The 24,279-nt window shown below is 61.1% G+C and overlaps 7 protein-coding genes across 7 annotated transcripts; 3 read left to right on the plus strand and 4 right to left on the minus strand.

Annotated features, from left to right (window-relative positions):
* Positions 1–195: 195 nt before the first annotated feature.
* GGTG_10120 (hypothetical protein) lies at positions 196–708 on the minus strand (the record flags this gene model as incomplete). Its single annotated transcript, XM_009227984.1, has 1 exon — positions 196–708. The coding sequence occupies one exon, from the start codon at positions 706–708 to the stop codon at positions 196–198; it is 513 nt and encodes a 170-aa protein (XP_009226248.1).
* Positions 709–774: 66 nt separating this feature from the next.
* Positions 775–2,157, minus strand: GGTG_10121 (sporulation protein RMD5; the record flags this gene model as incomplete). The annotated part of the gene is made up of 2 exons (XM_009227985.1): positions 775–1,788; positions 1,873–2,157. The coding sequence occupies 2 exons, from the start codon at positions 2,155–2,157 to the stop codon at positions 775–777; spliced, it is 1,299 nt and encodes a 432-aa protein (XP_009226249.1).
* Positions 2,158–2,939: 782 nt separating this feature from the next.
* On the plus strand, positions 2,940–6,815 carry GGTG_10122 (hypothetical protein). The gene has a single exon (XM_009227986.1). The coding sequence runs from the start codon at positions 3,523–3,525 to the stop codon at positions 6,454–6,456; it is 2,934 nt and encodes a 977-aa protein (XP_009226250.1). The 5' UTR covers positions 2,940–3,522; the 3' UTR covers positions 6,457–6,815.
* Positions 6,554–8,146, minus strand: GGTG_10123 (hypothetical protein). Its single transcript, XM_009227987.1, has one exon. The coding sequence runs from the start codon at positions 7,849–7,851 to the stop codon at positions 7,171–7,173; it is 681 nt and encodes a 226-aa protein (XP_009226251.1). The 5' UTR covers positions 7,852–8,146; the 3' UTR covers positions 6,554–7,170.
* Positions 8,147–8,264: 118 nt separating this feature from the next.
* On the plus strand, positions 8,265–10,972 carry GGTG_10124 (rhomboid protein 1). The gene has a single exon (XM_009227988.1). The coding sequence runs from the start codon at positions 8,390–8,392 to the stop codon at positions 10,160–10,162; it is 1,773 nt and encodes a 590-aa protein (XP_009226252.1). The 5' UTR covers positions 8,265–8,389; the 3' UTR covers positions 10,163–10,972.
* Positions 10,973–11,406: 434 nt separating this feature from the next.
* On the plus strand, positions 11,407–14,561 carry GGTG_10125 (hypothetical protein; the record flags this gene model as incomplete). The annotated part of the gene is made up of 5 exons (XM_009227989.1): positions 11,407–12,647; positions 12,748–12,817; positions 12,890–13,025; positions 13,093–13,232; positions 13,308–14,561. 5 exons carry the CDS (start codon positions 11,407–11,409, stop codon positions 14,559–14,561), a joined length of 2,841 nt encoding a protein of 946 aa, XP_009226253.1.
* A 7,940-nt stretch (positions 14,562–22,501) lies between these two features.
* On the minus strand, positions 22,502–23,488 carry GGTG_10126 (hypothetical protein; the record flags this gene model as incomplete). The annotated part of the gene is made up of 3 exons (XM_009227990.1): positions 22,502–22,664; positions 22,736–22,824; positions 22,913–23,488. 3 exons carry the CDS (start codon positions 23,486–23,488, stop codon positions 22,502–22,504), a joined length of 828 nt encoding a protein of 275 aa, XP_009226254.1.
* Positions 23,489–24,279: the final 791 nt, after the last annotated feature.

The raw sequence follows: 24,279 nt of genomic DNA on the forward strand, positions 1-24,279 counted from the left end.
CTGCCTAGAACGCTAAACCAACTACGTTCTTGCTGTGACTGAATGTGTGCGCGAACCAGCACGGTGGGTAGAGGGCGCGCAGAAGCTGATCTGTCCAGTGCTTCCGGCGAGAAGTCGTAGGCGCGTCAGAAGGCCAAAGATGAAAATCGAACGCGCACAGATGATAGGCAAACAGCCCAACCCTCTTGCCACGCGTCAGCCCCACTCATGGCTCGCAACCACCCTCCAGGCGAGGCGGCCATCCTCGCCATCGGGGAAAAGCTGTAGGATATCAGTGGATGTTACGGCATTCCGGCGCGTAAACGGCTGACTCGGCTGCAACTCTCGGGGAGAAGGCGATCGCCGGTCGTGGGACGTCGGCCTCGATATCGTTGACGAGCCACTATCCGAAGGATCGAGCGCCGCAACCTCCTGCAACCCATTCTCCTGCAACGCAGCCTCCTCCTGCAACGCATGCCAGAGAAAGTCTTCCTCTGTGATACTGACGTCGTCGCTGCCGCCGCCGTCGTCTTCACCGTCTTCGCTGCCTGTAGCTGGAGCTACCGGCGCGGACGGACTACTAACCATGAGCGCTCTACCCCGCTCGTGTTGGCTTTCTCCCAACTCGTAGCCTTCGTCATAGTCAGCGCCGCCGTTGGAGGCTGCTGGCTCGCGATCCGCTTCGGTGCCGTCATGGTCCTCTCCAACCTCAACCCAAGCACCTAGCATGGGCTCCGGACGCTGCCTGGCACTGGGTGCCGAGCACACGTATGCCGTGTTGCTGGACCCATTGTCCTACAAGATGACAGGCCGAGCGTCTTTAATATTTCCCTCTGCCGGGCAATACGGGCACTTGAAGCGTTGACCGTTCTTGATCAGGTTCTTCAGACTGTCCCTGGCGAGCACGTGACCACAGGGCAGGATCATGGGCGGGTTGCTCGTCGTCGTCTGCTCCTTGGAGACGGGGCAGACAAAGACCGAGTGGTACATGAACGAGTGCGGAAGAGGCGTCTCGAATGCGAGCTCGTGGGCAGTGGTCCACTCTGCGCCGTGAGCCTTGGTGGCGTTCATGTACTTGACCAGCCGCGGGAGGGCGATAGCGCCGGCAGTGGCGGCGAGATACAGAGGCGACTCGGCCGATAGGCCGAGCAGGGAGCAGAACTCGCGGGTGAAGGAGTTGGCGGCGTCAAGGAAGGCGGTGGGCGAGTCAAAGAGTGAGGCATAGGGGGAGTCGGGCAGGTTCGGGGCATAGACGAGAGCGCCAGCCAGGCGCTGGATCTCGACCAGGTGTCGGTCGTGGAAGCGAGACATGTTGAGGCGGCCGTACTCGTACGCGGCACCGGGCCCGGCCGTCACAAACAGATGAACATATTGCAGCTTGCAAAGCTCAAATTCCAGGTTGGAGCCGCGCGACTCGAGCTCGGTCGAATGGGAGCGAGACCAGTCGATCGCAGGACCCAGGTCTTGCCGCCGTAGCGCCTGAAGTATGTGGTACATGTTCTCGAACTTGGCCTGGAGCTCTTGGGACTGCAGCGACATGGCGAGCTCATCGGCCTGCCTGGTGTCCACCTCCGAGTCTATCGTCATATCGGTCTCTTGACTGCTGTCATCACGGCCCTCAGCACCTTGGTCTCCATCTCGGGCACGCAACCGCTGGTGTGCTGAAGCGTTCCGCGACTCGGCAATGAATGTGCTGGCCACGGAGAACTGGCCCTCGCGCAGGAGATGCATTGCGATGGCACGGTTTATCAGGGTGGCTTGGTCATCCATGGCATCGTGGTCGGTGGGAATATTTGTGACGGGGAGCGCCTGGAAACAAGAGCCGGTGGACAGTATCAGTAAATAGAGCGGAAGCGAGGAGCAGCAGGGGCGATGGCAAAAGAAGCAGCCCACCTTGTCAAGTGCTTTCCCGAGGTCCCTCTGGACCTTTGACACGTTCCGCAGATCGACATTGATACGGTCAAAGACCTCCTTGACCGGGTTTTGCAACTTGGTGAGGGCAAGAGTTGCTGTGTGAGGATCCTTGGCCCCGGCAACACTTTGTCTGGCCTCTGTGAGCTTCTGTATGAGGTCGTCGATGTCGGCAACGGCCTCGGTCAGGCGCGCTTTTCCGGCGAGGGTCTGTATGTCCTTGTGGAGCTGCGGCATAGCATCCACCGGTTTGGGCTTGTCCGCCATGATGGCGAGGGGCCTGGCTTGGGCGCCGTCCGTCGCGGCTCCAGCTTAGGCAGGCGGATTCGAAGGTGTAGGGATATCTAGGTAAAGTCGGTAGGTAGAAGAATGGGTAGACAGGTAGTCAGACAAATAGGTAGACAAATAGGTAGGTTGGTTCTGCAGCTGGGGCGGGCACTGGAGCGCAGTCGGACGCAGTCGAGCGTTGTGGAGGGGCGAAGACGGAGGAGGGCGGCGGGTTGGCTGTGTTTGGGTTCAGGAGACTGATGCAGGAGACTGGTGCAGGAGACTGATCAGTCAGGTCGGCCTGGCGGGGACGTGAAAAGTCCGTGCTGCCCGAGTGGTGGCAGCTCACAGTTTCCGCCCATGTCATGCCATGCAGCAGGAGGCATGCGCTATGGTGGGCTGGCTCAAGGCGTGCTACCTGCAGCGGCGGAATTGAGGGAGAGGTCTTGTCGTCTCTGGAGGCAGTAGGTATGCACACTTTCGGCTCCAGTTCATTTAGACTCCGCTAGACGTATCCATTATCCATTTGTACCCACTCTGACCTCAGGTTAGCAGGGGTCTTGTTTGTTCGATACTATCTTGCTCAGCACTTGTTCTACATTTGCGATCCTTTTCCTTGTTCTATTTCTGTTCCTTCCAATTCTTGTTTCGCCCCGTCTGAAACTTGTAGAATCTTGGATGCAATTGTGCCCCTCAGGTAGACCAGAGTCGGTCATATTTCCAGGTACCGCTTGGCAGCGCGGCCGCCGTCGTGGTACCGCGCCGAGGCAGGGTGGAGTCACTGTCGCTGTGATGACTGAGGGCGGTATGACGCCGTCACATGCGACCGTCGCCAATCCGACTTAACTGCTTTGGTTCGCTGGCCTAGCAGACTGATTGAGAGGCGGCCTACCCACCACCAAGGAGGTTACTAAATCCATCACAAGGCACAAGGCTGCTGGTTTGCCTGTCGTCACCGGCGCCGCACGTGCAGTCGCCAACAGCGAGCTGATGCATGCCCACCCCCGTCGGGTCGCCAAGGTACCCACGTCGGTTGGTGCTGCGCTGTTCGGGCTTCATTTGGCGTCGGCAAATCCCTGGTACTAACATCGGCCCAGCATCGCCAAGGTCCACGCCTCTCACCAACACCAACCCTCGCTCGTCTCCTGGGCTTCAGTCCCACCATGCGGCCTCCTTTGTCCTTAGAGCCATCGTCGCAGACACTGCCTGCACCACACCCACCCGCCGCAGCAACGGAGCGCGACCTCGCCTGGACCACCGCGAGGCCGCTGTCCCAGCACTGCTAACCTGGTGGCCGGTTGCTGCTCCTTCCGCCCTCCGCCCTCCGCCCTCCGCCACCGCCACCGCCCGTCCCTTGCCGCCGTCATGTCCTTCTGGTTTTCCACCCCGCCAAACTCCAACCCGCGATCACCGCCACATAGCCACCACCCCCGAGACGACGAGGGCTCGGCCGCCCAGAGACAACCACCCGCTGACCCCCATCGCGATCCTCGCCACGCCACCCACAACGATGCCACCACGCCGGCCACCGCCGCCTGGTCTCCCGCGCCCGGCTCGGCCCTGAGCGCCGCTTCGGTCGCTAGCGACCCAACGAAGCCACCCGAGAGGCCATCAGAAAGGCATTCCGACAGCTCCACCTCGGGCCGCAACCTCGGCGCCACCCCTCGTCGCCATGTCGTCTTCCCCGACCCCGTGGCCTTCCGCTATCTCGAGGAGGAGCCTGCGGTTTCTGTGGTCGAGAGGCGCGCCGTCCTCACCGGATACGAGCTCTACCTCGTTGAGCAGTGGGCCTGCTCGCGACGGTCGCCAACGCTGGTCATTGTCACCTACACGGGCGACCCCAAGCACTCTGTCGTCGTTGGCGTCATGTCCATCCCCGCCGACGAGAGGGACTGGTCTCCGCGTCTGCGCATGTACTTCAGGGCTATTCACGACTACCACGCCCGCCCCAAGGAGACGTCACTGGGCGAACTTATGGTTACCAATCTCAGCAGCTTCCCGTCCGCCCTTACTGTCATCCCCGTGCCCGACGGCGACATCAGGAAGCACCGCGAGGTTTTCATCGTCAACGAGGACCTCAAGCGCATGGGCTGCTCCGGCCGCTCCGGCATGACGCTCTCGGATCCCACAGCTGCCACGCAAGCCAAGTTTCTACAGCTATACAAGACGAGTGACCGCATCCCTTTCTTCCAGGCCGTGCTCGAACTCGTCAAGCTGTGTCAGGCCGCGCTGTTCATCTTTGGAAAGATCGAGCAGGAATATGTAGACGGCCTGCTGTGCGACGTCACCGAAACCGCCGTTAACAACTGGTGGACCGAAATCGGCTCCGAATACTTCAATATCGAGCCCTCGGACGGAATCCTGGGCCCCACCACTGTCGCCGCCCTCCTGGGCACCCTCATGGGCGCTCGCAAGCGCCTGAGCTGGTACGGCGCCCCTGTTGGCAAGGATGTCTTTGATATTGAGAGCACCAAGCGCGGCATCAACTACTTTCAAAAATCCTTCAAGCTCGAGCGCACCCGCCGCCTCGACCGCCAGACCCTCCTCAAGCTACACAGCGTCACCGCCAAGGCCGCCACTGGCGAGGGCGGTTGGGGTGTTCAGCGCGCTGTGAAGTCCACGGTTGCCGAGATCGGAGGCAAGAGAGGCGAGATGGTCATCGGTATGGTCTCGGGTGGCCGCGACAAGGGCAACATGGCCGATATCGAGACCTTGGACCTTGACCGATTCATCAGCCTCACACATGGCGAGCGGGCCAAGTGGCTCTGGCACGGGAAGCCCAAGAGGCCCACGCAGGACCATGCTGACCGCGATATGGGTAACGGCCTGTTTGGCGGGGGCAGAGACGACGCGTCCACGCCAACCACAGCAACACCGGGAGGGGCGCAGACCGGGAAACGCGTGCGTACGATGCCTGCAGACGACGAGCTGACGTTGAGGACCAAGGAGGAGTCTGCCACGGCTGAAACGACGCAGTCGGCACCAGGCCCAAGCTCTGCTGGCGTCGCGACTGGTGGACCGGCCGAAAACAGCCCAAATGAGAAGGATGCGCTGAGGAAGACTGTTTTCAAGAGGGTGGGCGGCAAAGTTAGTGACGCGCGTTCCGGGCTCGGTCGTATACGTGACGCCGTCGGTGGCAGCCGTCGCGGACATCAGGCGCGGCCCTCGAGGGACGAAGCCGCCGACGCGGGGTATACGAGCCCCAGCATCGCGAGCTTGGCTCAGAGCGCCACCAGTCTTTCCAGCCCCGCCATGGTGGGTCGTGCCTTTACATGGAAGAACAAACCAGAAGAATACTCCAGCGCCCTCCGCAACAGCCAGCAGCCGCCCAGTAACGCCGGGTCCGTCCCAGACTCGAGGCGCTCAGAGGAGCCGCATGAAGATGGTCCGGCGACCGGACCGGCAGCAGCGCCTCCACCGGAGCGGGATGGCAACCATGCAGGCGGTGTGCCGATGAACGAGTCGTCTGTGGGCGGGTCAATAGCCGGCGAAAGCGAAGTGTACCTAGTGGCACGCCAACAACACCTCGCGGCCTTTGCGCGCCCCGACGAAGCCCCTCCTTCGTGGCTCCAGCGACGTCACAGCTTGGCGCTCGCGAGCGTCTCGCTGGACGACCGGTCACTCAACGATGCCCGCTGGCCCCGGAGGCTATCCTTTAGCGTGGCGGAGGATGTGGTGCTGCGGTGGGAGGAGATCTTGGAGTTCTTGGAAGAGGCCCCAGCGGCATCAGGCAGCGGGGATGACGTCAGGACAGCAGTCCCGGCAGCGAACGGAGAAAAAAGACCGGCGTTGGTGGTTAGCAAGGGCGGTGCCGAGGCGGCGCGAGCACTGCTAGCCCAGGTGACAGCACTGCGACAGTCTACGGAGCCCTGGGCGGCGCGGCAGGTCGACTCTGTGGAAGCGCTAGACGGCGAGCTGGGGCGGCAGCGGGACGAACTAGGGGACCTCTATGACCAGCTCCGGGAGGCGTACGAGCTGGTTAGCAGACAGTCGACAGAGCTCCTGACGGAAGAGCGGGCGCGGGCAACAGAGGCGGTTCGCGACGTGGAAGGACTGGCACAGCGGCTCGAGTACGAAGTCAACTCGCTCGCATCCAAGGTGGCCGACGTCGAGGATGGGGTGGGCGAGTTTGAGCGGCAGGTCGAGGCGGTCGAGGCGCGGGCAGACGAGCTCAAGATCCAGCTCGAAACGGAAAGCTGGATGCACTGGGCCGTCCGCACCGTCACGGGCATCGGCACTGGTCCCAACATACTCACCGTGGCCCAGGCGCGGGCGCAACGGCCGTCGCCCACCGACTAGGTCGTGTCGGTCCATGTCATTGGAATATTCTGGTCGGGCTCCATGGTTTGGGTGATTCTCGCATTAGTTTCCTTTCTTGTCTTGCATTCTGCATTGGATCAAAGCTGCATAGGCATGGGTTGAGTCGGGCTGCGATGGATACAAGTTGCTTTCTTGGAAATCTCGCCATGTCATTGTTTTGGTTCTCTCTATTTTTGTTTTGATAATTTAATATCGCCCAGCCACGGCTTGGTCCTCCTTTCTTAACCCGAGACTCTAGGTATGCCGCCGGGCGTGTCGTGCTGCACTAGCTGGAATCCTTCTGCATCTTCAGCCTCAGCGGCACCATATCTGGAACTTTGCGCTAGCCCGAACGCGGCTCGGGACTTTGGAATACGGAAACGACGGCCGAAAACATAACCATGTTTCGAATGGCCAAGCCAACGAGCAGCTTCCGCGGGTGACATCCGCTGGTGACTTTGGAGATTAGATATCCATCGTGCCAAGGCTGCTCGCTCAGGTTGAACAACCATATAGGGTATTTATGGTGTGATTTTCAACATGGGCTAGACAATATCACGCCCTTGTCTCCAGCCTTCAGCGGCCCCGACCTCGGGAAATGCAGGTCCTTGTCCCTACTCCAACGCAAAACGCCGGCACCTCGTAAACAGCAGCAAATGAAGAGGAGCAGAGGAGGAGGCGGAAGAGGAGGCGGAAGAGTAGTGCAGAGAACGGTTAGAGATGGAGGCCCGCGCCATCGGTATCATCCTGGCCCTCCTCCTGTGCAAGCCGCATCCGCTCCTCCAGCGCCCGCCGCAGCTGCTCGTCAGTCAGGCTGCCGCCCGCACTAGGCCGCGCGGCCGCGGGCGGCGGCGCGTCGCCGTCCATGTGGATCTGCCCGTTCCTGATGACGCCCATCTGGATGGTGCCGTCCCGCCACGCCTCGGATAGCCCGCTCGTGTCGGCGGGGGCGCGGGGGGCGGCGGCCGTGCCGTTGACGGCGGGAGCAGCAGCAGCGGGCGTGGTAGTCTCTGCGTCGGCAGCGGTAGAACCAGCGCCCTCCTCCTCCTCCTCCTCCTCCTTGGCGGGTGACTCCTCAAACTCGGCCCAGCTGCAGCCGCGGCGCTCGACCTCGGCGCGGACGAGGCGGACGCGCTCGGCCATGCGGGCGATGACGGTCTCGTTTTCGGCGATGGCGTCGGCGCAGTCGCGGTCCGGAACCGACGGCACGGCCGGGTCCTGGCCGAAGGACGGCGCGACGCCCTCGGCAAAGGGCCGCAGCTGCTCGTTGGAGTAGTCGAGGTGGGCGATGGAGTTGCGCAGCTCCAGAACCTTGAGGTGCAGGCTCGCGAGCGGCAGGTCCCGGATGGCCTCGGCGAAGCGGCCCGGCGAGATGGGGAGGGCCTCGGAGGACATGTCCGGGGTTCTGCCTGCCTTGTCGTCTTCGGTTGCGTGTGGTCCCTGCTGGGAAGGTCTGCTTTTGGCTCGGTTTGATATCGAGCGTTCAGAGGCGCAAGTGAAATGCTTGAATTTCAGTTGAACCAGATAGTCTTTCGAAGCACAGTTGTGAGGCTCGTATTTTCTTCAATAGACTCTAAGAAACGAGCAGAACTGAAAAGAAGGGAGGTCGATTTCAAATCGTTTGTTCAAGCTATCGCCTCTGTTTTCCAGCTCTCCCATGAAGCTCTCTCCAGGTTCGTCATAGGTCATGGTGGGGTCCTCAGTTCTGCGACAGGGGTGAGCTCAGCCGAATGTGGAGTCGTCGCATGCGACACCAATCAAAATGCCCGACATCTTGATATTTTTCTCAATGCCAGACTGCCGGATCTTCTCTTGCTTCCTCCCATTCAAACCACCACCTCATCCAACCCTACCGCGGGGGGCGTGTTTTGACCATCCATGGACGCGAGCCGACCGAGATAGCGACGCAGTTGTAGCGTCGGTTGCAACCCCAATGAGCAACTTTTGCGTGCCCAGCCTCGGAGGGCTGCGCCCCGGGCTGCTGAGCCGTGGTGTGCGGGCCGCCGCATGGAGCTCGCTCCAAAGGACGCCCTTGGAGCCGTGCATAGCGCTCGCAGCCGGGCGATGCTACTCGACCTACCGGGCCCAGGCCGGCCGGCTGGCCAACAGTAACCACCCATCCCCAAGGAAACCACCATCCTCGATCACGACAGCGACACAATGGCGGCCTGTGATACCGATGCGCCCCGCCGGCACGATGACGGTCCAACAACGCCGACACCTATCTAGGTCCAGGGGGGTTATTACACGCTACATGGATCTGCCGCAAGACTACACCGACGAAAAGGGCCTCCCGTTCACAAGGAATGGTGAGCTGTCACAGGGTGAGATTATTGGTATCTTTGGCGTGGGGATCTCTACTCGCCAGGGGAACATACTCCTTCGAATCCTGCACGGACGCCGCGTCGCCGGCTCGCTCGAAGATCCCATGCTGGCTCCGAACACGGCTGTTTTCTCCAAGGTCGAGATCGACAAGGCGCTCGCGTACCTACGTCACACCGTGCCTGTGGATGAGGTGATCAACGCCGGCCTGCGTGCCGAGGACGAATTGCTCGCAATCGAAGAGGAGGATGTCGCGAAGGCGGCGCAAGGGGCAGGCAGCTCGCAGCAGCAGGCGCGTGCACACCCCAATGCAGGGGGGAGCAGGTGGCAGCAGCGGCTCTTCAAATCGCAGCCGGACGGAGACGTTTACGGCGAAGGCGTTATGGACCGGATCCGCAAGCGGAACGAGGCCAAGTGGCGCGAGGAGCTGAAGCAGCGAGAGGAGGCGAAACGGCTCAAGGAGGAGGAGGAGGCGCGCCTCAACCCGGGAGGGCTGGCCAAGGCGGACGAGCCGGCGCCCAGGCAGCTGAGCCCGCGGATGCTCGAGTACACGGAGCGCGCGACGTCGGACCTCGCGGCGCCGCCCGAGATGAGCAAGGCGCGCAGGCTGGCACCCACGCTCCTGACGGCCGTGGCGGTCGTGGCGGGCGGGCTGGCGGCGGCGGACCTCTACCAAGCGCCGCGGCGCGACCAGAGGCTGCTGCCCGACGTGCCGCCCGCGGCGGCGACGGTCGGGGCGCTGGTGCTGCTCAACCTGGTCGTGTACGGGGCGTGGAGGGTGCCCATGCTCTGGCGCTTCATGAACCGGCACTTCATCCTGACGTCGGCGACGCCCAAGCCGCACGCGGCACTGCTGGTGACAGCGTCGCACCAGAGCCTGAAGCACCTGCTGCTCAACATGCTCTTCCTCTGGCCGTTCGGGACGCGGCTGCACGACGACGTAGGCCGCGGGCCGTTCCTAGCCGTCTACGTCGGGTGCGGGCTCCTCGGGTTCGCGGGCTCGCTGACGGCGCTGGTGCTGCGGTCAAACCTGGCGGCGTCCACTATGGGGGCCTCGGGCGCCGTGTACGGCATCATGGCGGCCTACTTCACCATCCACCGCTTCGAGGGCTTCAAGGTGTTTGGGCTGCCGCCGGACCCGTACGACGGCGCGCAGGGGCTCGGGTTCCTGGCGCTCCTGACGGCAAACGTGCTGATGCAGTTCCGCCGCAACGTCATGCTCGACGTGTGGTCGCACCTGGCGGGGCTGCTCGGCGGCGTCCTCTACGGCTTCTACTTCTCTGGGCTAGCCAGGGACCGGGGCAGCGTCGGGGGCGGCAAGAAGGAGCTGGCCGAGCTCCCGGCCTTGGACGAGACGGCAAAGTCCGCGGCTGGGTCTTCCTGAGTGCGAAGCGAGTGACAGGCAATGTAGGGAATCGATCCATGTAAGATGCATAGGAGCTGCGGCATGTACAATACTAGTCGTCTTGGTGCGGAGCACGCATTGCAAAGGCACCTACCGACGCATGCGGATCGAACCCGTGCGCACATGCAACTATACTATACGGTAGAGTTGGTCAAGTGAGCAACAGCAATGCAGACTCTGCTATTGAGCCACGCGCTCCACTCCACTCCAATCCCGCCCGCCCACCACAAAAATTAGGTGGCGTGCCCGCCTCGACGCGAATCATGTGGGAATCCCCGCAGCTCAAGGACAAGGGTGGCCCCGGCGCGGATTGGACGATGGCGCGAATCCCAATTGAGTTCCCGCTTCTGGAGCTACGTCACCACGCGGCCAGCTCCCGTTTTTCGCGAGATTGAAAGCCTGCCGAATCTGCTTGTTTTGTTCCGCCGGAGGGAGCCAATTGCCATTTCCCCTCCAACCGAAGCTAAATCAAGTGCCCGTCGTCTTGTTTTCCGACGTGGGCTGATCTGCGCATGGTATTTGAACGGATCGCTGCAGCTTCCTAGCCCCTGCAGTCCCCCTGGCTCCTGTATCTGTCTCCTGTCTCCGTTGTCTTTGTTTTTGGCAAGCACGCAAGATCCGATCAACGAGGTTCCGCCTTGTGTGGATTCATTTGCACAAGGGTGCTACATAGGTACAACAGTACAGTTCGCGGGCCCTCACGGCATCCCCAAGAAAATATAAATGGAATAGACGCACATGGATGACGGGAACCAAGATCCAATCTCGTGATGCGTGTCACATCGGGCACTAGCTGCAACGTCTGCGACCAACAGCTTGAGAGGCGGCTGCGACAGCACACAGAGGCCGAGGCCACTGAAAGCTAGAGGTACCTCTAGCGCTCAATGCCACTGTCCTTGGTGAGACACACTCGCCCACCCTGGTCACGTCCCCACGCGCGAATCCCTCCCGTCTGTCGCCCGTAAAATCAAGGCAAGAGACCGGGGAGCCAGCCCAAGGTGCTTGGTTCTGTGTCGCCCTCCTCGTCTGTCTTTCTCGTTATCTCCCCCTCTGCTTGTTGTGATCCGATCCTGTCTTGCTGCTGCTGTCTTTTCTGTCGAGCCGCTGGTGTGTGGCGAAGCGCAGCCCAACCCATAGAGCTACGTCGCTGTAATCCCGACGCGCTTTTGCTGCACTACCGCTAGCTGGAAATCCCAAGAGACGGGCGCGCGGACAGCAAGATAATGGCGGCCCCGCAGCCGAGCAGCGACCTCTCCCATCTCGAGGACGACGAGGTCGCCGAGGCGCCCAACCCCTACGCCTCCAATCCATACGCCTCCAAGAGCCGCTGGCACCACCAGGAGTCATCCAAGTTTGCCCGCCATGCCGCCGGGTCGTCCCAGCACCCCCAGCCCCGCGACCCCGAGGCCCGCGGCCGTGTCAGCGACCTCGCCGACTTCCTCAACAAGGACCGCATAAGCCCTTCCGACACGGCCGACGACCCTGGCAAGCCCCCCGGCACCAGCGCCAGCGGCCGCCCCAAGTTCACCCCCGTCGTCATCGGCGCCGCCGAGGCCCGCGAGGCGACGGGGAATGCCGACCACCCGGACATCTACGCTGCCGCCCCGGAGCCCGCCGGCGACGGCAAGGACGTCGCCTGCGGGCCGCTCCTCAACTACCGCCGCATGGAGCGCGGCCGCTGGCTCGGCAGCGTCCTCGTCGTCACCCGCGGCGGCGGCGCCACCCTGCCCGAGGCCCCGACCCTCGTGCTGCGTCCTCTCGGCCCGCGCCATGCCGCGCCCCATGGCGCTGCCGCCACCCACGAGGCGGCCGCCCAGCCCTCGGCCGCGGTCGGGCTCGAAAGGGTCCCCCGCAACGAGGCCGGGGACGAGGTGGTCGAGGTCAACATCCCTCCCGAGGGGGCTGACAAGGACAGCAAGGACAAGGCCAAGGGCACCGGCTTCCCGTCCGACGGCCCCGTGGCGGACCCAGAGGCCCAGGCGGCGGTGGCCAAGGGCGGCGAGCGCGTCCAGGGCTACTGCCTCTACTCGGACCCGCGCAACACCTTCTGGCGCTTCGACCTGGACGTCCCGGTCGAGGAGTTCGAGGCGCGGTGGGAGTACACCTTCCCCGGCTTGCGCTTCCACAGCCGGACCAAGCCGCAGCGCAGCATCTTCCACGTGCCCGCGGCGGCCGAGTCGATGCGCATCATGTTCCACTCGTGCAACGGCTTCAGCGTCGGGACCGACGAGGAGGCCTGGAGCGGGCCGGCGCTCTGGAAGGACGTCCTGCGCGTCCACGAGGACCGGCCCTTCCACGTCATGATCGGCGGCGGCGACCAGATCTACAACGACGGCATCCGCGTCGGCGGTCCGCTGCGCAAGTGGACCGACATCGGGAACCCCAAGAAGCGCCGGGACCATCCGTACCCGGAAAGTCTAAGGCAGGAGTGTGACGACTACTACCTGAAGAATTACATTAGATGGTGAGGCTTGCGCTTCACAATCCCTCGCCTGGGAGCGGCAACCCAGGTGGCCTGCGTACCGGCGCCCCCCAATATACTAACCCCCATGGCAATGCTTCAGGTTTTCGATATTCCCCTTTGCAAACGCCAACGGCCAAATCCCACAGCTAAACATATGGGACGACCACGACGTGAGCCGACACCCCACCCTGCGGCCAAGATATGAGAGACTGATGCTGACCTGCTCTGACCTGTGCGCGCAGATCATTGACGGGTTTGGGTCGTACACGAACGACTTTATGAAGTGTGATGTGTTTAGGGGCATTGGGGGCACTGCGCACAAGTACTACCTGCTCTTCCAGCACCACTTGCCGCCACCGGCCTCGACATACACCTCGGGTAAGTCAACGGGCGCTTCGGGACCCAAGTATTGGATAGCGCTAACGTGACCATGTCCACATACTAGATGCCCCAATCACTGCAGACCCAGCAAGCAACATGGGCAACGACGCGACGACCGAGGCCAACGATGTCAACCAGCTTATGAACACTTTTGTGGCCCCCCGCATGACCGAATCACAGTACATCAATGGAAGCCACCCCGGGGTAAGTTTTGCCCCGTCCATGCAGCCAAGTCAGGAGGCCCAATGATGCACCCAAGGGACTAACACGATACGCCAGCCATATGTTGCCGAGCATTCCCACAACATGTATTGCCGCCTGGGCGCCAGGATGGCCTTCGTTGGCATCGATGCCAGAACCGAAAGGACACGGCATCAAATCAACTACCCAGAGACGTACGACCTGATCTTTGACCGGCTGCGAGAAGAACTGGGGGCGGCGAGGCGCGAGGGCACTCCCATCACGCACCTGATCCTGCTCCTGGGCGTACCCATTGCCTATCCGCGTCTGACGTGGCTTGAGAACGTCTTCACGTCCCCCATCATCGGGCCCATCAAGTTCCTGAACCGTCGCTTTGGCCTGGGCGGCGGCATCTTCAACCACTTTGACGGCAGCGTCGACCTGCTCGACGACCTGGACGATCACTATACGGCCCGGACCCACAAGAAGGAGCGCAGCCAGCTGATCGAGCGTCTGCAGCGCGTCAGCGCCGAGCACTCGGTGCGCATCACCATCCTGGGCGGCGACGTGCACCTGGCCGCCTTTGGGCGCTTCTACTCGAACCCCAAGCTCGCCGTCCCCGTCGAGCACGACCACCGCTACATCACCAACGTCATCTCGTCGGCCATCGTGAACAAGCCGCCCCCGGGCGCCATCGCCAACCTGCTGGCCCGCCGCAACAAGATCCACCATCTCAACCACGACACGGACGAGACCCTCCTCAAGCTGTTCGATAAGGACCCGGGCGAGTCGTCCAAGACGGCCGGGTTCAACCACGTCACCATGCCGAGCCGCAACTTTGCCGTCATCACCGAGAACTCGCCCAACCTCGGCGGTGGCGGCGGCGGCGGCGGCGCCACTCCCGCCACCCACGTCGGCAACGGCGCAGGAACGCACCTGGTGCCGCCCGGCACCTCGAACGGCGCCAACGGGGCCGGTGGCAGCAACAACGGCAACAACAGCAACACGCACCTCGCCCCGCCGCCGGGCTCCAGCGCGGGAGCCAGCGCCACGACATCAGCCGCCTCCTCGACGCGCTCGCAGGTCCCGGGCAAGGACGGGCACTACCCCATCAGCCAGGGCGAGCTCGGCTGCGGCACCGGCCACCGGGCGGCCGGCAAGGGCCACGGGACGGCGGGCGACGGCAGCCTGGACGTCATGATCCGGGTCGAGATGGACAACTCGGACAGTGAGGGCCGGACGCAGCCGTACGGGCTCTCGATCCCGTCGCTGCGCTACGACATGTCGCACCCTGCCCACGCCAGGACGCTCGCGCCCGCCGAGGCGCAGAACGGGGCGGGACGGGAGCAGTAGCAGGAGGGGAAGGCCGCGCCTGCGGCATCCTAGTGGGATAGCTTGCGGACGTCGCCCAAGTCTCTGTGTCTTAGACCAAGGCCCTGTCGAGACCTCACCCCGTCCCTTGGGAGGGACACTTGCCGCGGACGCGCGTGAGGCATTAATGTGGAATCACGGGAGGACTACACTGGTAGTGGTGTGTGGGCCTTTCCACTTGTGTTGTTGGTTGCTGGCTTTATCGTTAGAGAGGTGATATCCCATACACGGCTGTTTCAATGCTTTACTACGTACATGCGCACCAGGTACCCAGCACCATCTTTGGCAGATATAGTGCGTCTCCATTTTTGAAGGCAGCTTAACCCTTTCTGTGCATTCTCCCCGCTCGCAGACCTCGTTGAATGCTAGGTCAAGAAGGGGGCCCGCTGCGTGTCCCGCCTTCCATAGTCAAGGCGTCCCCTCCCTATATTAGAGCCGAGTCAAGCAATGAAATGTATGGCAATGGCCGTCTTTCCGCCTTTGGCTTTGTCCGTTATCGCCTGGCGACGTCAACCAAACGCCCGGTCCTCGTGCGCCTCATGACCCGGAAGCAGAGGACGTGGTTCGTTGCCACCATTCGCAAAAGTCCGGGACAGGAGATTGTGGTGTGGCGGCGAAATCGCAGAGTACCGGTTCGCCATCATGGCCGCGCCCACACCGAAGGGGAAGGAGGCAACAGACGGGGCTGCTCAGAAAATGGCAAGCCGATGAACTGCCTGCCGGGAACCAATATCCCATCCGGGCTTGCCTGCCCGCCGATCGGGGGTCCGGGGCGAGATCGGTAGTGCTCGCCGTGGGGTGGTGGGAGAGAGGAAGGGCCGCCAGCGCCACGCGACACGCAACACAACGCCGCCGTGCCATGGCAGAGGTCGTGTGACGTGGTCGTGGAGACGGGGCAGGACTTCCTCTTGCGCACTCTATACCGAACGATATATTACAAAAGGACGCCCCCCCGCCGCCCGGGGGAGGGAGCTTGGGAGAGAGGGGTCCCCGGGGAGAGCAAGAGACGGAGAGAGGCTCAAGAGCTACCTGACTCTTTGTTTCTGCCCCATCTTACTCATTTCCTTTGCTTGGCGGCGAGATGGTGATAGTCGTGTCTGTGCTGTCAATGTCGCAGCAGAGTGGTGTTTGATTTCCAGAACAAAACAAAAAGGAACACGTCACTTTTTTCTCCCGCTCTCTCGAGAATCCAGTAAAGGACAGGGCGTCCACGGGCCATGTCGGATACAAGTACCGATTTGTCTCCATTTCCAGTGGACGCCAAGCCCTCGAAACTATGGTTGGAAGGGAGGCGGCGCACAGATTCGACGCAAAAGCCCTCGACCTGCCTGCCACTTGTGGACAACAACGTGCCCAAGGACTGACAGGTTGACTGGCAGCGTGACGGGCTTTGACAGGACCGGGTGGGATTTCGGGGGGTTGCAATCTCTTGGACCTGGAGGAGGATCCGGGTAGGTGCTCGGTACCAGGAAAACGAAGCCATACTGCCAAATTGCCATGCATGTTCCCCCCCAATCGCCTTGCTCCCTTCCCTGCCCATCACACCAGCCAGGACCGGATGAGCACATCGGCCAGGCCACGTATGCGAGCACTTTCTCTCTCTCTCTCCACCCCGACGAGCCGGACTTTTGAACACGGACCACCCACGACGACGACGGCGACGGCGACGGCGACGACGACAAGGATGGGCGTGCGTTCTGGCAATTCCTGGGCGCACACCCATTCGCAACCACGGTAGGGTTTATGAGCCTGCCCTGCAGAGCGTGAGCGGCTGCAACCACGAGGCCACATGACGGCGCGGGCGTCGCATCGCGCGTTATGCTAAAGAGGCTTTTGCGCCTAGTATGAGTAGGTAGGCAAGTATCTACACGCGACATAGCATATATATGAGCCACCTACTTACCTACCTAGTACCGTAACCGTGGGGGCGTCACCTCCCTTTCCCACCAGCCCGGGTCCGGCGGCACAAAGGACCACAGGCCAAGGAGGGAGAAGGCCGGCCGCCAACGGTAATTTCTCCGGGGGCGCCCAGCCAGGGAGGGAGCTATAACCCGCGTGATTATATGACGAGTGGGAGGCGAGGGTGGGTGCCCTTGCCGGATGTGGGCGTTGTTTTGCGGCATCGACAGGACAGCAGAGATGGGATACGACGGTGTGGTTGCCGTCGGGTTTCGTCGACCCGTATCAACGTCGGCCAGCTTCCTTCCTGCTTCGTTTTCCGTTTCTTATTTTTGTTTCCCTCACGTCCACCTCGTGTTGGGGGATCATGGCCCATGTCACTCTTGTTTAACTGCCATGTCGCAAGAAACCGCGCAAAGAAAACGAACCACCAGAAATTCGTATCAAGGGACCGTGCACATCCATCCATCCCACACGCACACACACACACACACACACACACACACACACACACACACCCTGGCCTGAGATGAGGAAGAACGGCGGGTGGGCCCCTCATCATCCACAAACGTGTGGAATGTAATAAAAAAAACGAGCCAAGAGACGTCGGTACAGAGCGAGAGCCTAAGGATCAAGGCAACGCTGACGAACGAAACACACCCCCGTTCTTTGCTTTTTTCCTTCCTTCCTCTTTCCTCTCTCGCTGCTTTCCCCGTCTCGCCTGAGCCGGGCAAAAGCCGAGCCAAGCTCGCGTGCGCCGCACTGCGCTACTTGGCGGAAGCGCGGGGGTGGGGTGACGAACGGCAGTCATCATCATCATCACGGTGAATAGATTGGCAAGGCTGCGGTGTGGCGGGTTTCAGAAAGGGAAAGTAAGTGATGAGTATCCATGGCGGCATGTTGGATTTGCCGGCACCCGCCCGGAACGATGAAGCTGCTCGGGATGGGTTTCCGCGGCTGCAGAAGTGCGTGACTGGCCAGAAAATAGCCCGACGAACCGCTGTTGCAGAGTCCAGAGAGTCGCGAGTAGATTAGATTCCCTCCATTTTGCCCTGGCCCGATAGAGGTCCGTCGACAGCGGTCAAGGTCGTTGGACCGGCCATCCCTGGGGCGAGTCAGACAGAAGGCGTCACGGTGCAGGGCACGGGAGGCGACAGATGTCAAATCGGCCGTCTCGGACCCGAGAGTGTCGGCAGGGAGGAGGGATGTGGTGTGGGAGAGAGTGTGTGTGGACAAGGAGGAGGAAGAGGAGTGAAGCGGACACCCACATGTTGCGCTCGCAGCGCCATTGGCCAGCCAGATCCAAGGGCAATCCATGGAGGTGTACTGTGTAGATTCGAGGGGGAAAAGAAAGTGTGGTGTGTGCGTCTCGTGGCCACGGTGAGTGGATGCCTTGGGAGATTACGGCCGCAAAAACATCACGGCCCCGCCCGCAGCCCGCTGTCCACCTCGACGGACGGGCGAGTCCCCCCAATTGGAGTTCGTCGGTTCGTGTGCTTCAAAGAGGAGGGTCTGCCCGCGCCGCACGCGTGGGAAAAAAAAGAAAGAAAAAAGCACGGGGCACACGTTTCGCCCGAGCAGCAGAAACGGCGTCTCGGCCGCATGGTTGGTCGGCCGGTCCATGTCTGTGACGATGCGTTGGCATGTTGGGGCTGAGACGTTGGGGTTGTCTGCTTCCTCCTGTTGGATTGGACAAGCAAACAGCAGGCAGGCATCTTGGAGGGTGCAATGCATGTCAGATCGGGCAGCAAGGCGGTTGAGGCTTGTTGACGTGCGAGGAACAGAAAACAGAAAACAGTCAAAAAAGTAAAGAAAAGCCTCCCAACCATCAGTGTTTCACGATGGCAGGCTGGACAGGCCTTGGCTGCCAACAGCGGAGCTAGCACCGGTCTATTGGTTCCGTTTTCGGCCGAGCTGAACATTGACGTTGACACCCTCTCTCCTTTTCGGAACACGCGGCCGACCTTGCGGGCTCGCCGCCCCTTGGCCTTGATTGATGGTGCTTCTGTTGCGGAGCCTCGCTGCATGCAAGAGTCAGGCAAGCAAAGAGGGGTTAAATATACAGGTCATAGAAAAAAAGAGAGAGAGAAAAAAGAGGCCGGAAGAAGACACAGCAGAGCACACGCGAGGGGTGGAGCAGAGTGGCATCCCCTCTGGAGCAGAACGGCCGAACGCTTGCTGCAAGTCATCGCGCCGCGACGGAGCCCCGATAAGGGAGGGAGAAAAAAAAACAGCGCGCCAGTCGGCGGCAGGCAACCGACGAAGATGGAGGTGGGGGTCTCGCAAATAGCCTCATGGCGGTGCCTGCATCATGCACCACGATGGTGCAACCACACGCACAGCACACGGCACGGCATTGGGCCACCCCCTCGACCGTGTGTATTCCCGGTCTGCCGGAGCATGCGGCGAACAAGACACTGCAAGGCAGCAGAGAGAGACCAGAAACACAAGCCGCATCGCATCTCTCTTGGCTCGCCGGTGACGGTCGGCCTTTTCCAAGACAAGCTACCTCAAGAACCACCCACCCCGCGCCCACAAAAAAAAAATGGATCCCTAAGCGATCAGTGGGGTGGAGGGAGAGAGAGAAAAAGAAACAATGAGGAGCAGCAGCAATATCACTGAGACTGCCACCGCGCTCGCCTGGAACCCTGGGCCTGGTATATGCCTACAGGTGTCCAGGATCACAAACACTAGTGCAGTGGATCTTGGTGGTACATCAGTTTGGCTTGGTTTTCTAAGGAAGAAAATGTATCTTGCTCCACCGCAGTAGTGTTTGTGATCCTGGACACCTATAGCTCGAGGCCGGCAGCCAACGTTGCCGAGGGCTGAGAGTGGCAAGGTGGGAAAGTGGGCGGGCAGTAGTAGCGGTGAAGAAACACGCCTCGAGATGCCAAGGGGGGTTCCTGGGAAAGGTGAGAAGGGCAGGCGGGGAGGTTGATGAAGGGGGCAAAAAAGGGGGCTGGCTGGCCTTGCCACGGGCTCGGTAAAGAGCGGAGGAGAGACGTGGGTTTTGTTCATGGGTCAGGGCAGTTTGCGACGCAGTTTGTCGAAGGGCCCTTTTGGGGCTTGAGTTGCGCTCCGATCGCTCCCGAGGAGACGCTACAGAAGGAAAAGAAGAAAAGAAGGAGATATCAGTGTGGTGGGTGTACCCAGGTGTTCCTGCCCGTCCGGGCGGAAACAGCCTCGCTGCACGGATGCTGCAGAGGCACGAGCCCGGTAGAGGTGCTGCTTCGTCCACAAGGCCCGCGGCTCGGCAAGGTGAACAGACCAGCTATGATGCCATCGCGGGCGGCGGCCCAAGTACGTACCCATACACGCGCGCGCGCGCACACACTTACGCACAGAGCAGGCAGCCGAGCGGAGACTGCTCGGGAAGAGGGGAGGACCCATGATGGTCAGGGAGTCGACGGACGGACGAACGGGCTGACGGTGCGAATGCGTGGGCCTCTTTTGTTGCATTTTTTTTCTTTCTTTCTCTCTCTGTCACCATCAGAGGCTAACGAAACCCCGGACGATCTCGAATTGCGAATTTGGATGGCTAGGCGATAAAAGTCGGCAACAACCGGCGAAAGGGGCGCGGGGCGATTTCGAATCGGGGGGTCAGATGACGGCCACACACGGCCACCAGATTTCCATGGATGGCCCTGGTTTGGAGCTGAGAGAGAAAGACCACACCCCCCTTCCCTGCGATGGCAGCCTTTCTTATTTTTGTCGTCGCACGGGCCGCCTCTTGTCGCAATGAAGGGGAGGGGAAAACGGTGTTCCTCTGTGCGCCACGTTGCCGCAGGTTCACAGAAGAGAAATGTGAAGAGAAAACAAGAGCGCTGCCGGCCGGCAAATCCCTGCATTTGGGACGACCCCCTGCGGTGGGACGGCCGTGACGAGATTGCTGTGCCTGCCGCGAGCATCAACCTGGGGGATTCTCTGGCGTTTCTGGCTATCGATACCATGTCATATGGCCCACAGGGCCTGCGATATCAGTGCTGTGCATCCAGCAGACCAGGGGACGCCGTTTGCCGACGTGGAGAGAGGGGAGAGGTCGTGGGTCGCATCGATTGCGACTTTGGATTGCAAATATACGACGGCTCTAGCTCATCCCGTCTTGGGGTTCAGATGCGCCCAAGGTGGAGAGGGGAGGGTGCATTATCGCTTGGGCGGCTGTATTGGCATCCCATCGCCATCCCATCGCCATCCATTCCATTGCCACAAGAGTCGACCTGCCGCCACCTCAATTGCGCCATCTCGGAATCAGGGCCGAGGTTGTCCGCCGACGAGACGGAACGAGACGCGACTCAAAATATCGGATGTGGACCGTCGACGATTCAGCGCGGCTTGGCTGACAGGTCGTGCCCCGTCTTTTTTTCCCATTCTGCAGGTACGAAAAAAAAAAAGGGTGGCATGATGCACACAGAAATCCACTTGTCACATTTTGCTTGCCCACCGTCCACACCTTACCCAGCCTTGGACGAGGGTCGGAGATGATGAACCGGCAAGTTCGGTGCGTGTCACTGGTGCCCCATGTGATGCCTTTTTCGAAATTACCACCCATTCCGTTCTTTTTTTCTTTGGTGTTGTGGCTGTGGCTAGTATTGAATTCTGGTCGACGGTGCTGGATCGACCCTATTGATTCCGCCAGTCCCCAGAGGAGGACGCTAGCCACAGGGCTCACGGGAGGAAACACCATCAAAAAAAAAAAAAAAAGAGTCGGACGGGAACAGGACGGGTAGCGTCTCCCCTGTTCCTTGCACTCGATCGTCTGGGCCAGATTGACTGATCTGCTGGCTCCGGGCTGGCAATTCGTAATTCGCGCAGGTTTGGACGGCCCCATCGCTCTTCCCCCCTCAAAGTGGCCGAGAAGCCGTCTTGGGGAAAGCGGAGGCAAAGCGGAGGAAAGCCCGCCCGCCTGCCGGCCACCTTGGGCATTGGACGACAACGGCATCGTGGTTTCAGCGCCAGCCGCCCGTCAGCCAGTCGTTCAGGCGAGCACATCCCTTCTCTGGCCTTTGGGCCGCACACCCCACATCCACACACCCACGCCCACACGCCCACCACAACAAGACCCCTCTTTGCCCTCTGCGATCCCTTGCCGCAGAGCCACGGCGGTGGGGTACCCCCTATACCGTGCCTAGTATCGTAGCCCTCACCGCCTGGACCAGCTGTTCGAGTGGACGTCGCAGGAGGAGTTGGAGTCGAGCGTCCATTTGGACCCCAATCCCCAGAGACGGCTAAAGCCCGGAGATGCGCCATCGGACACAATCGGAGCGGGACAATAACAGGGGAAAAAAACAAGGGCGGCCGGTTTTTCTGTTGCAGGTGGGCTCAACTTTCTGATGCGCCAGCCTCGCAAACCCCCCGGATTTCATGCGAAGCCACCAAAAGCTTTTCCTCCCTCGTCGCCACCGCCAGGATGCGATCTAACGTCATCGGGCCCAAGCGCACCAAGGCAGCACCCACCGCGCAGATTCTGCCGGACTAGTGGCTAGCAGGGCGTTTATCTGCCTGTGAGGATGCAGCGAGGAGGGAGAGTGAGAGAGGCTACTGGTATTGCAGGCGCTGTGGTTGCTTTTTCATGCTGTGTGATGGTCCCAGCCTGCATCTGCAAGGCGAGGCAGCACAGCAAAGAAGCAAGGCAAGGCGAGGCAAGACAGCACAAGGCCTTGGCCCCTCCCCCGGTGGATGCGCCCCTCTCGCGCATCTCGGTGGTCAGCTGCATTTGGACTGATGCAAGGTCGGTCCTTGGTCCCCTGGGCTGGCTTTGTGGGGAGTATTGGAGAACCATTGCCATTGCTGCCAGCCACGCACATCTTTTTTCTTTCTTTTTTCTGTGCCTTCTCCTATTCACGAAATCTCCACCACGCCTAAATCAAGGTTGGAATCCTGTAACCCTCGTCGTGACCGGGACACGCAGCGGGGATCGGCACTCGCTTGTTTGTCTTGCCTAGGCCGATGCCTGGAGCCGTTTGAGAGGAGGGGAAAATTGGCTGTGGCAGACGCCATGATGCGGCCTGGGCTGACTGCGATGCTCAGGACAGCCCGGCCTGCCAGCTGTGGAACGGATTGGTCTTTCTCTGATACACGCTGACTGCCACTGCCACTGCCCCGGGTCCATCCTGTTGAGGATTTGATGGGGGACCGTTTTTCTTTGGACCTGGGCTGAAGAAGCCCACGACTTTTCGCTGCTGCTCACTGTCGGTCGCAATATGTCCACGCAACCACACTTATCCTCGACCGCACAGAGTGGCGCACCCACACCGCACCGCTTCCCACAACGACGACGACCACCACCACCACCATCGCCGCCGCCGCCCGCCGCCCCTTCCTGGGGCCTTGCCGCACGGGCCTCGCGCTAGTCATGGAATGTGCAAAATAGGAACCACAGCAAAAACCGGGTTGGGTGTTTGCAGCTTGAATCGACAAGGTACGCGGTCCCTTACAGCTCTGATTCGTTCGTTTCCCGCCAGGACACCACCCCCTGCCTGGTCTGCAAAGATGTATGCATGTCTGTCTCTGTCTCTCTCTCTCTCCCTCCCCCTCCTCTCCTCCGATGGGTCGTGCATGTGTGCAATCCTGACGTGGAGACACATGGCACCGTCCAGGCCTTGCATCCAGACATGCCATGTGCTCAGCTTGCTGCCGCCAACGTCTCCGGGCACCGACAGGATGTGTGCCCGATTCAGGGGTGGGAGAGCACACAAGTGACTGTAGTGCCTGTATCGTACCTCGCCAAGCTCCCAATAGCTGGCCGTAGATGGCCTCTCCTCTGACCTGCCCGCGACCAGCCGAGAGGTCGATGCCTCGGCCGCCCCGCTGTGGCTCCTCCATGCGACTTTGCGAATCCACTCGAGAGGGAAAAAAGCTCCCAGACCCTTCCAACCCTTCCAACCCTTCCAATCCGTGTCGTCTACAGAGCGACCACTCTCTAGCAGGGGTGGAATTGAACGGAGCTTGGGGCCGGGGTGTTGCTCCCCCTCCCCTGCCGCCAGGGCCAGGAACCACGACCCCTGCCCCATGTCCTTTCTCCATTCCTCTGCTGGACGATCGTGGTCCAACCACGGGTCCAAATGGATAACGTCTCCTCCCGTTGAAACGCGTGCAGTCAACCCCCACAACACACCGCACACCTCTGGCCCGGGCCTGCCTTGGTTTGTTCGTCGAGGCCCGGGGACGCCCGTTTGAGGGTGGAGGGGACATTGGGGACATTGGGGCACCTTTGCGCCTACGCATACCGAGTTTTCCTTGGTACGGTTCAGTAAATACCAGGTGTTGCTTCTGCCTCCAAAACAAGAATGCTCCGCCGTCAGGAAATGCGGAAGCGGGCAAAAAGACCCGATGCGGGAAGGGGGACCAAAGCAGGGAAAGAAAAAGAAGAAGCATAATTGGCAGCGCAAGAAAAAATGACTCCAAAAGCAAGAATGGCGGAACGGAGTGAGCGCAAAAAGTGCGACACTTGGTCCCCAACGTTGAAACAGCGGCCAACTATCGTGGGCGCGACGTTTGCATAAGCCCAAATGGCCAAAAAAGGCCCCGGCCTTGTACTACAGAGTAAGCCGGAGGTCAGCCTGCACGCACGCCCCGGCGGAAGTCGTCGTCGGCTGCGAGTCCACACACCCCCCTCTCTCAAGCCGAGAGAGAGGGAGGGCAGGGAAAAGAACGCCGATCACTGCAGTCCTTTTCGTGTGCCTGAGCTACCTGAAGTAGGCTTGCGTGCTATGTGCTATGTTTACACCAGAGCTTCAGAGCTAGGGGGTCGGGCAGCCGTGACGAACGGGCGGCTCTAGTCCCTTCTGGGATGGGCCGTCCG

The sequence above is a fragment of the Gaeumannomyces tritici genome (assembly GCF_000145635.1).
Source record: "Gaeumannomyces tritici R3-111a-1 unplaced genomic scaffold supercont2.5, whole genome shotgun sequence".
NCBI lineage: Eukaryota > Fungi > Ascomycota > Sordariomycetes > Magnaporthales > Magnaporthaceae > Gaeumannomyces > Gaeumannomyces tritici.